This window comes from Gossypium raimondii, chromosome 9 (genome assembly GCF_025698545.1).
Source record: "Gossypium raimondii isolate GPD5lz chromosome 9, ASM2569854v1, whole genome shotgun sequence".
In the NCBI taxonomy this organism is placed as follows: Eukaryota; Viridiplantae; Streptophyta; class Magnoliopsida; order Malvales; family Malvaceae; genus Gossypium; species Gossypium raimondii.
In genome coordinates this window covers 3,754,955-3,767,452 of record NC_068573.1, presented here as the reverse complement: position 1 = coordinate 3,767,452, position 12,498 = coordinate 3,754,955, and the positions used below count along the sequence as shown (strand labels likewise).

At 36.1% G+C, this 12,498-nt stretch overlaps 1 protein-coding gene across 1 annotated transcript; it reads right to left on the bottom strand.

Annotated features, from left to right (window-relative positions):
* Positions 1-340: 340 nt before the first annotated feature.
* Positions 341-859, bottom strand: LOC105797393 (uncharacterized). Its single transcript, XM_012627377.2, has one exon. It carries the CDS (start codon positions 857-859, stop codon positions 341-343), a length of 519 nt encoding a protein of 172 aa, XP_012482831.2.
* Between the last annotated feature and the right edge of the window lie 11,639 nt (positions 860-12,498).

The window sequence follows — 12,498 nt, the reverse complement described above, 5'->3', positions numbered from 1 at the left end:
CCCTAGTACCCAGAACTCTAATCTTTCTAAGTAACAAAGCTAATTCTTGCCTCCGATCCGTTTTTAATTCATACTTCACACTCAGCGTGTCAGCCTGTACTGCTAAAGTCTTTATATGATCAGCTACTTCTCGAATCTGGACCACAGCTTCCTCTATAAGATGATCTCTGCTTCTAACTTGACTCTGAAAGTAGTGGAGCTGTTCATTATTATGACTTTCGTTTGCTTTCAAGTGCTTCATTTGGATCTCACAATTTTGCAGCACCGTTTCTAGTTCTTCGATTCTTTTCTTCATTTCTTCAATCTTGCTCAAGCTTGCTTTCAACTCTATCGCCAAATTTCAATTTCGATATTGACGAAGACATCCTTCCAACACAACCACCCTATCCTTTAGCTCGCATTTTTCCTTTTGGCTTTCTGACAAACTCTTTTCTAAAGCTTTGTTTTGTCTATGCATCTCTTGGAATTTCTGTTCCCATCTATCGGCTTTGTCCTTTTCTTCTCGAATTTCTGCTTGCCACTGTTCTGAAGTCTTTTCCAGCGACAAACATAACTTTTTATAATCCGTCTTCTGATTACCCAGCTCCTCCTCAGCCTTGTTTTTCTCTTTCTTTAGCTTATCATTTTCAAGCTTCTGAACGTCTATATCCAATCTCATGTTCGTCTTTTCTGCCTCCATTTGCTCTATCTTTTTCTCCAAATCTGCATTTCTTCTTTCAAAATATTGTCTTATGATTTCCAACTCAGAAGGGATGACCCGCAAATGCTCTTCTATTGACTGGCTGTCTTCCTGATTTAACTTAGGTGTATTATCATTAATCCTCTTAACCCACCATTCATGATACTCAGGAGTCGTCATCGGACCCACAACTAACCTCTTCATTCGGTGAGTCTATTTCCACGCACTAGACATCTCTTCAATCTTCTTTCTATAACCATCATCCTTGTACGAAAATTCACAATCAGCTATTCCTTGGGTCGCAGGTATAAATTGCGTTGACCTATATTGCCTTAGCACCAATAATGGGGCATATCCAACAGCTCCCCAAATACCCAGCAAAGGAACCCAATCAAAATTACCACACCTATATAGGATCTCATCTGGAAGCAACCAAGGAGCTCTCCACTCAACGTCCTCTTCTTGAAGATTTTGAAGAATTGCCATCCACTTCTCCTCTGAATTGTCGTCTCTCCTCGGTGTAGCAACTATCTCCTTTAGTGGTGAATAATTTTCATAGAAAACCCGATACGAAACTTTATCCACCTTCCAAAAGTGACTATGAAACCATACGAGTAGAAGCTGATATGAGCCAAGGAGGTGACACTCAAGGGGTTGTTTTTCCTAGTGGTCCAATCACTCAAAGCAAGGCACGACAATTAAAATCAAAGATGAATGCTTTTGTCCAAGACTTTGTTGCTACAAATTTAATTCATCATGTTCGTGACATTGACAAATACGAGAATGAAATTCACTGGACCAATCTTGGAATAGTGAAAGCCCATAAATTGGTGGATTAATTTTTTATGTATCTTATTATTATTATTTACTTAATTCTCATTGGTTGGGACACATCATTTATGAGTTAAGTAATTTTATTGGTTAGGTTATTATTTATTTATTTTCTTAGATAATTTTAAAGAGTTATATTAGGATTCAATTACTCTTTAAAGAGTTTTTATTAGGATTCAATTACTCTTGTAATTTGCCTATAAATAGGCTTGTTCTCTACACATTGGGGGGATAAAAAAAGAGTATTTGTTTTCTTCCAAATTTGTGTGAGGCAAATTTTTGAGAGTAAAGTGATTCTTCTCTTGCTATTTAGTTTGGAGTTTGTTACTTTTGAGGGTATTTCGGAGTTACAATTATTCAAATTTCTTTCCTGTTCATCGGTGTTTCTAGAGGTTCTTATTCTAGGGGTTTCGTAGGGAGCCGCTCAATCATTGGCGTTTTTAGTTACAAGTTAACCAAGGGTTCCATAGGGCAAATCTATCCTTATTTTTATTATTATTATTTAACTAATTTTATTTATTCTCTTTTTATTTCTAATTTGTGTTTCTCTTGTGTCTAGATCCGAGATTCCGCATCAGTTGGTATCAGTTTCAGGCCAGTCGGTGGTATTTTTGAAGCTAAAATCAAATTCGAAATGAGTCAAAATACCAAAAACACTTTTCATCGGTTTCGTTGATTCTTTTTTTTTTGAAGTTTGTGTTTATTCTCCTCTTATTCTTTAAAAAAACAGCAAAAAGAAAAAAGAAGAAGCAAAAAGCAAAAAAAACCGCCAAAAAAACCGTAAAAAAAAGTTGCCTACCTTTCATACGTAGGTTTCTTCTTTTCCTATTATTGTTATTATTTTTTATTTTCCCCAAAATTGAATTTCTTTTCCTTCATCTTTTCTTGACTCAAGTATAATTAAAGCTTCAATTTTTTTTGAAAATCTTAAGACACCGAACGTTTCTGATTTTTGTTTTTTTTAAATTGGGTAGAGTTTTCTTAAGTTTTCTTCTTATTAAAGCTTTTCTTTGACTCTAGAGTTAGGGATCGTTGCAGGTCTACGTTTTTTTGTTTCTCTTACACTTTCTAACACTTTGTTTCTTCTTGTGTTAGCAGATATTAAAGGCACGCACAATTCCTTCATCCGTGTAGCCTCCATTACAAATTGCCTCGTCAAGTTTATTGGCCTCTTAAAGCAATTAGGATCTTCATTGTTTCTTTGAAGTTTGCACCTCCGTTATTTGATCTTGATTAGTAACCCTCTCCAAACATATTTACAAGTTTTGAATCATTCAGAGAGTTATTCTTTTGAGAGCTAACGAGTGAGGTTATTATTATTTTTCTTTCTTTTTCTTGTTTGTGTGATTTTTTCACAGATACCATGCCGATCACTAGATCCCAAACTAGTAAAAATGAAGAGGATGAGCAAAAAAGAGAGAACGGTCCTTTGGTCGAGTTGTTACACAAAGAGATGAAAAAGTTGCAAACTTAATTCGAACATCGCATGACCCAGATGTTACAAGAGCAAAGGGAGTATCTTGATACAAAACTTACAACTCAAGAGAGATACATTGCCGATAATTACAAGAAGTTGAACGAAGCCTTTATAAGCCGATCAAATTCGCGAGATCGAACTTTTAAATGAAGGGAGGACCATGTTTTTGATGATGACTTTGAGTCCGAGTATGTACCTAGAGAAAGATTGGAGCGAAACAATGACACCCCCAAAACCAAAATTTCCTTTTTTTTAGGGAAGAATGATCCTGATGCTTACCTTGATTGGGAGGAAAAGATGGAAGCAGTCTTTGCTTGTTACAATTACTCTGATGAGAAAAAGGTAACATACGCTGTCGCTGAGTTCATTGATTATGCACTAACATGGTGGAATCAATTATGTAAAAGCAGGATTCTTTATAGAGAGCAACCTGTTACTACTTGGGTTGAAATGAAGCGTATCTTGCGAAAACGGTTTGTTCCACCATACTATTATCGAGAACTCCATCAAAGACTCCATCATCTTGTTCAAGGAGATAGATCTGTGGATGACTACTACAAAGAGATGGAGACTATTCAGATTAGAGCTAATCTTCTTGAAGAGGCTGAGGTGACTATGGCTAGATTCCTTACTGGCCTAAAGCCTGAGATTGCAAATCGAGTTGAGTTGCAACACTACATGGATGTTGAAGAGATACTTTAAACCGCACTCACCATTGAAAAGCAATTACGAAAGAAAAGGACACCGAGGGGTGCTAGTTCAGTTTCTAATCCTGCTTGGAGAGGAAATTGGCAAAAACAAGATGATAGATTGTGGAATGGGAGAGATGCACGGTTCAAGCTAAATGAGCCTAGAACTTACTCCAAAGATAGAGGTATGCCTAATTCATTTAAAGGTTCTACTTCTACTACTCGAGCTCCATCTTCTTCTTCTACTTCTCCTAGTGCCATTAAGCAGCCAAAAGATATTACTTGCTTCAAATGCCAAGGAAGGGGTCACTATGCTCGAGAATGCCCTAATAAAAAGTCATTGGTGATTCGAGAAGATGGCGAGGTTGATTTTGAGTCTGATAACGAAGATGAGAAGCCTCCTTTGGAAGATGCTGATGATGTGCATACTCATGATGAGTATGAAGAATACTTGGAGTATGGTGAGAAAGCACTTGTTGCTCGAAGGGCTTTAAATGTCCAGTTTAAAGAGGAAGGGCACGAACAAAGAGATAACATTTTCCACACGAGATGTTTGATTGGTGGACAACCTAGTTCATTGATCATCGGTAGTGGAAGTTGGACCAATGTGGTAAGTTCTTCCCTTGTTGAGAAACTTGGCCTACCTTGTGTGAAGCATCCAAGGCCATACCGCTTGCAATGGCTGAATGATAGTGGGGAGGTAAAAGTATCTAATCAATGCTTAGTTTCATTTTCCATTGGTAGATACTCAGATAAAGTTTTGTGTGATGTTGTTCCAATGCAAGCTGGGCACATATTACTTGGATGGCCATGGCAGTTTGATCGACGATTAAATCATGATGGTTTCCTTAACCAATATACCTTTGTGTTCCTTGGAAAGAAGTTTACTTTGGCTCCACTTCCTCCTCAAGAAGTCTACAATGATCAACTCAAACTTGCTAGTGAGATGGGTAAGGGAAGTGAGGTAAAATCATTGAAAAAGACTGAGAGTAAAGAGCCCCTTAGTGTTAAAAGCCAACTTAAAGGCCCAACATTGGTGAGTGATTGCACACACAAGTCACGAGATGAGAAAGTGAGTTTATTCGCTAGGTTTCGAGATATCAAATTTGCTTTTTGTACAAAACAAACATTTTTAATTATTAGGTTTAGGGAAAACTTTGTTTTGACTAACCCTAATACACATTTGCCTAGTTGTTTTGTTGATCTTTTGCAGGATTTTGAGGATATATTTCCTTCTGAAATGCTTAAGGGATTACCTCCTTTATGAGGGATTGAACATCAAATTGACTTTGTGCCTGGTTTGAGTATTCCAAATAGACCAGTCTATCGAAGCAATCCTGAAGAAACTAAGGAGTTGCAAAGGCAAGTTGAAGATCTCTTAGAGAAAGGGTTGATTCGTGAGAGTCTAAGCCCTTGTGCGGTTCCTGTACTTCTCGTCCCAAAAAAAGATGGTTCTTGAAGAATGTGTGTTGATTGTCGTGCTGTCAACAAGATTACGATAAAGTATCGATATCCAATTCCTCGATTAGATGATATGTTGGATGAGCTTAATGGTGCATGCATTTTCTCTAAAATTGACTTAAAATGTGGTTACCATCAAATAAGAATGAAACAAGGTGATGAATGGGAAACTGCTTTTAAGACTAAGTATGGCCTGCATGAGTGGTTAGTCATGCCATTTGGCTTAACTAATGCTCCTAGCACATTCATGAGATTAATGAACCACATACTTAGACCTTTTTTAGGAAAATTTGTCGTTGTGTATTTTGATGACATACTGATTTATAGCAAAACTTTGAATGATCATGTTGGGCATGTTAAATTAGTATTGGATGTGTTAAGGCATGAACGACTCTTTGCTAATCTTGGAAAATGCACCTTTTGTATGGATAAGCTTGTTTTTTGGGGTTTTGTGATAAGTTCTACAGGAATCCATGTGGATGAGGAAAAGGTAAAGGCAATTAAAGAATGGCCTATCCCTAAAATTGTTTCTGAGGTAAGGTCTTTCCTTGGGTTAGCCGGTTTCTACCGCAGATTTGTTCGTAACTTTTCCACAATTGCTTCGCCTTTGACTGCACTTATTAAAAAGAATGTATCTTTTCATTGGACAAATAAGCAAGAATTAGCATTTAATGAACTTAAAGATAAATTGTGTAATGCTCCTATTCTTGTTTTACCTAATTTTGAAAAGACCTTTGAGATTGAATGTGATGCTTCTGGTGTAGGTATAGGTGTCGTCCTCATGCAAGATAGTAAACCACTAGCCTATTTTAGTGAGAAACTTGGTGGAGCACATTTGAACTATTCGACCTATGATAAAGAGTTGTATGCCTTAGTAAGGGCATTAGAAGTTTGGCAACATTACCTTTTACCAAAGGAGTTTGTGATTCACACTGACCATGAATCACTTAAGCACTTAAAGGGACAAGGTAAGTTGAACAAGCGACATGCGAGGTGGGTTGAATTCATTGAATCTTTCCCTTATGTTATAAGGTATAAGAAAGGTAAAGATAATATTGTGGCTGATGCTTTATCAAGGAGGTACACTTTACTTAGTACTTTGCATACTAAGTTATTAGGTTTTGAATATCTCAAAGATTTATATGCCACTGATTCTGATTTTGCAAGCATTTATGACGCATGTGAACATGGTACATTTCACAAATTTTATAAGCATGATGGCTATCTTTTTTGAAATAATAGACTATGCTTACCAAAGTGTTTAATGCGAGAATTGTTGGTTCGAGAGGCTCATAGTGGTGGTCTTATGGGTCATTTTGGAGTCACTAAGACTTATGATGTTTTACATGAGCATTTTTATTGGCCTAACATGCGAAAACTTGTTGAGAAAATTTGCTCTACTTGCATTACTTGTAAACAAGCTAAATCCACTGTGATGCCTCATGGTCTATATACTCCTCTTCCTGTTCCTAGTTCACCTTGGACTGACATTTCAATGGATTTTGTAATAGGTTTACCAAGGACAAAGCATGGACGAGATAGCATCTTTGTGGTTGTGGATCGATTTTCTAAAATGGCTCATTTCATTCCATGCCATAAGACTGATGATGCAACCCATGTTACCGATCTATTTTTCCGTGAAGTTGTGAGATTACATGGAATCCCAAGGACTATCGTTTTCGATAGAGATGCAAAATTTCTTAGTCACTTTTGGAAGGTGTTATGGGGTAAGTTAGGTACTAAACTACTTTACTCTACTACATGCCACCCTCAAACTGATGGTCAAACCGAGGTGGTAAATCGAGTTTTGGGATCTTTGCTTAGAGCCATAATAGGTAAGAATGTTAAATCTTGGGAAGAATGGATACCCTATGTTGAGTTTGCTTATAATTGTTCTGTTCATTCTTCCACAGGTTTTACTCCTTTTGAGATTGTATATGGCTTTAATCCACTTACTGTTTTAGATTTGCTTCCTTTACCTTTGAATGAGATTGCTAATTTAGATGGTGAAAGGAAAGCCAATTTAGTGAAAGAGATCCATGAGAAGGCTCGTAAAGCCATTGAGAAAAAGAATGAGTCCAATGCACATCGAGCTAATAAAGGGCGAAAGCAAGTCTTGTTTGAACCTGGAGATTGGGTATGGGTGCATATGAGGAAAGAACGATTTCCTTCTAAGAGAAAGAATAAACTTGATGCACGAGGAGATGGACCATTCCAAGTACTCGAGAAAATAAATGACAATGCTTATCGCATTGATCTTCCTGGTGAGTATAGTGTTAGTGCTACTTTCAATGTTTCTGATCTTTCTCCTTTTGAATTTGATGTAGGTTCAGATTCGAGGACGAATCTTCTTGAAGAGGGGGAGAATGATATGAGCCAAGGAGGTGACACTCAAGGGGTTGTTTTTCCTAGTGGTCCAATCACTCGAAGCAAGGCACGACAATTAAAATCAAAGATGAATGCTTTTGTCCAAGACTTTGTTGCTACAAATTTAATTCATCATGTTCGTGACATTGACAAATACGGGAATGCAATTCACTGGACCAATCTTGGAATAGTGAAAGCCCATAAATTGGTGGATTAATCTTTTATGTATCTTATTATTATTATTTACTTAATTCTCATTGGTTGGGACACATCATTTATGAGTTAAGTAATTTTATTGGTTAGGTTATTATTTATTTATTTTCTTAGATAATTTTAAGGAGTTTTATTAGGATTCAATTACTTTTTAAAGAGTTTTTATTAGGTTTCAATTACTCTTGTAATTTGCCTATAAATAGGCTTGTTTTCTACACATTGGAGGGGATAAAAAAAGAGTATTTGTTTTCTTCCAAATTTGTGTGAGGCAAATTTTTGAGAGTAGAGTGATTCTTCTCTTACTATTTAGTTTGGAGTTTGTTACTTTCGAGGGTATTTCGAGTTACAATTATTCAAATTTCTTTCCCGTTCATCGGTGTTTCTAGAGGTTCTTCTTCTAGGGGTTTCGTAGGGAGCCGCTCAATCATTGGCGTTTTTGGTTACAAGTTAACCAAGGGTTCCATAGGGCAAATCTATCCTTATTTTATTATTATTATTTAACTAATTTTATTTATTCTCTTTTTTATTTCTAATTTGTGTTTCTCTTGTGTCTAGATCCGGGATTCCGCATCAAAAGCTGTGCACATCCAATAAATCTACCTTCACCCGTCTTTCGGCATGCACTCGATGACCTGAAAGTTTCTACCAAAATTGCTGGAATCGGTGTAACCTTATTATCGAGCCGGTCGAATAAATCAACGACTGCTTCATCCACATGCCCCAAGGCTTTAGGGAAGACAACCAAACCGTATATACTTAAAGCAAAGACATCTAACCTCTTTCTTATGTCTGGGTGTGTGAGGATTGCATCCTTCAAGCTTCTCTAAAGAACGCACTTGCTATCCCCCTTTTGCTTAATCTGTGCAACGACCTACTGCTCACTCATCCCTGTTATACTCATCAGCTTCTTTGAAAAGGCTGGCACATTTACCGCTCTAGAGTAGACCTTGTCTACTTGAAACTTTGAACATTGGAGTAAAGCCACATATTCTTCTATCGTAGGCACCAAATCAACCTTCCCAAATGTAAAGCAGCTGTAAGCAGGATTCCAAAACTAGGCGAGGGCTCGAAACAAACGCTTGTCTACCTTTACGTCAAGCAAATAGGGCAGGTCTCCATAATTATCATAGAATAGCTGTCTAACCTCGTCATTCCACTAATCCCATATCTCATTCAATTCCTGCAAATTGTTTTGAGTTACACTGATGCGCATAAAGCCCCATAATTTCGACACGTACCCATAAACCAAAATATCACCCTTTTCTTGCTGCGTTGTTTCAGACCAAGTTCGGACAGCCGCATTGTCCTCCACTTTATCAAGAAACCCTCTTTCAATGATAAGCTTTCTATCTAGCAACTGAATATGGACTGACGCCTTTTATGATGAAATGAAATGCTATGTCATGCAATCAAAATAAAACACAAAAAGTCAGTATCACATAAAATATAATCAAGAAATAATAAAATACCTAATTGGATATCTACTAGGGTTTAGTATAGTTCTACCTATGATGGATTCTTAAAGTTCACTATATGAAGCTCGGCTTCCAGGGCAAAGATACCCAAACCAGCAGATTCCTCGATCTTCACCCATTATAGGCTCATATAGATCAAGTTCGGTTCAGGGGAATACATTTTCCCTATGACTATACGAAGATGAAAATCTCACGAAGGCATACGTACCGATGTATTCCGAAAGCGATCCACTATCCTATACGGATGTGAAAACCTCACGAAGGAATAGTTTCTTACTCCCACTTAAAAGGGTAGATCATTCAAGTCATGTGATGTATTATGCAAAATATAACCAATTAGGCAATAATAATAATGAATGCGAAAGGGTAAATCATTTTCCCTTTTGTTTTTTTAAATATTTTCTCGACCATAAGACAAAATTTAATCAACTTTGTGGCTCGACTCTCTTATTTTTTTTAAAAAAATGTCCCCAGCGGAGTCGCCAAGCTGTCGAAACCATTTTTTATTTTTGGAAAAAAAATTAAAATTTATTGTCGACTTTAAAAAAACAAAAATTGGGAGTCGCCACCAATCTTTTATTAAGGTGTGATTGGATCACCTAAAAAATAGCTTTGGTCTACGAGTTTCAGAAAAACAGATTCGGGAGTCAGTTACGTACAAGGAAGGATTAGCACCCTCGTAACGCCCAAAAATTGGTACCAAATTGAATAATTAATGTCTTGAAGTCGAGAGTAAAAAAACGCGATCCTTAATTAAATTAAATTATTTATTAAGACCTTCTCATTTTGAAAAGAAAAATATCACACCCAATGCGTTAGGGCACAACATTTTATTCTCTTCACAGTGAGTTAGTCAAAAATTCGTGTAATAAAATTTAAGAAAATATCTAATTGTTTAAAATTTATATAGAAATCGCGGCCCAATACGTTAGGGCACAATTTCTTAAAATCTCAAACATTCAATATTTCCTTTATTTCTTTAAAAATCTTTATCTCGAGAAATCAACATGTCACATCCAATACATTAGGACACAACATATTGAATTCCAGATGATAAGTTTTATTTTGTTTGATTTAAAGAGCAATCCTCGATTGTGAGATTTTACAAAAAAAAATCGGAACCCAATACGTTAGGGCTCAATTTTCTTGAAAAATCCTAAATACGAGTATTATCCTTATTTTGAAAAGTTTTATTTTAAAATTGAGTAAAAATATAGTGTAATGTTATGTTGAATGTGTGAATAGATGCCCCTTAAACAAATATCAATAATAAATACAACAATTTCATAGAAATAATATGAATAAATAAATAAATAAATAAATAAGATAATGACATGCAAAATATCAAATAAATGAGCAAGATAATAATAAAAAATATGCAAACATAAATTGATAAACAAATGATTGAAATAAACAAAAAAAATGTATACATGTACACATAAAAATACATAGGTTTGAAATAATTAAAGTAATATCGAAATCAATTAATAAATAAAACAAGTATATATATATAAATATGCGAAAAGTATTAGTTTTTAAAAAAGTGGTATAAATACGTACATAAAAATAAATATACATATATATATATAAAATAATAATAATTACACATGAAAATCATAAAATAAAAAAATAACAATTACATTATCAAAATTAATTGATTTTAAGAAAAATATAAAAAAAAAGACTAAATTGGATTGCAAGTAAAAAAAACTGGGGTAAATCCGCAAATAAATAAAGTCTGGAGGACTAAATTGAAGCACGAATTACATAGAGGGGCTGGAAGGGAAATTTTCCCTTCTCCTCTAAAACGGTACCGTTCAAAAGGGTTAAATTGAAATTTCAAAGAAATTAAGGGACGAATTTAAAAAATAAAAAAACCTAATTGGAAATATATTAAAAGGCGGAGGGGCCAAAAGCGCAATTTGGCCCTTCGCATGAAAAACACGCGATCACAGGTCCGGTCGGTTAACGCTACGGATACCCCTTCAAGCAGTGCTTGTTTTCAATCGGCTATTTAAGCCAAAATTATAAAAAAAAATTCATTCCTTCATTAAAAAAGCAGAAAATCCCTCATAAAAAGCTCTCAACCTCCGCACACCTACTCGGTTCAATCATCGGCGGTTAAATCGGCCCTCGTCTTGGCCGCCGATCTCCGATGACGGCGCCGCCATATGGGGTGGCCGAAAAAGTGGAAAATCCCCTATTCGGCCTTTCAAACCCCCTTATACCCAAATCTGGGTTCAAATCCTTCAAAAATATCAGCAAAAAGCCTCGAAAAATCACGAAACCTTTCGGTTTTCGGCAACCGATCCTCGGGGGTGGCTCCCTCGGCCGTTTCAGGGCGATCTAGGCACCTTCAAAAGGTTACCTCTTTCCTTTTTATTTCTCTTTTTTTCGTATAAAATTTAATAAAAAATATTAAAAAACGGTAAATATCAACCTTTGAATCGATCGTATTGCTCTTGGTATTTGCTGTTTTCGATTGTGGAAATGGTTGTTTTTATTGATTTCGAATTCGGATCCTTGTTACAGTGTTACAATGGCTACTTTATAGCCGAATGGAATAAATCTAAAGAAGAAACAAATCCGTTTCTTTATTTGATTTACAAATCTTTGATTCGCTTTCCATTTTTGTTTTCCCTTGATGCGCAGGTGAAGATCCATGGAGATTCGGCCTTCGTGGGAGATTTGGAGTTGCGGCGGCCGAAGCTTAGAAACCCTAGGGTTTCCCCTCTATTTCGGGCCTTTGTAATTTGGGCCACTGCGTTGTTTTGGTTTGGGCCTTGTAGGCCATTTGTAATATGACAGTTTTCATTTATTTGTTACCTGGTACGGGCCGGGTACAAATTGGGTATTACAATAATTAATCGAAACTCATTTCTTTACGTTAGAAATATTTTTTTCCAAATATTACAACATACCAAAAATTAAGAATTAAATGAACGCTATCGGAAGAAAATAGTATTCGTTTTCAATGTGTGGCGAAAAGAAACCTTATTAAGGATAACGAACGCCCTCTTTTGTCTCGGGCCGTTGTGGAACAGGTATAAGCCTCTCCTCATTGAAGATTGAAATTATTCTACGTCAACCTCGTCATTCTGATTTTGTGGGGTTTGAGTACTCTTTCCACTCGCGCCTTGGATGCCTAATTAATTTGAGTAGCCAATTCGTTCATAACTTTCCCACGACTTGTTTTGTTCTTTTATTCTTGTTTTCTTTTTATGGTACTTCCTATTTTACTTCTTTTAGTTAGTAGGGAAAAATAACACAAGAGGTCCTTGTACAACAAAGTCAGGACCAATTTAG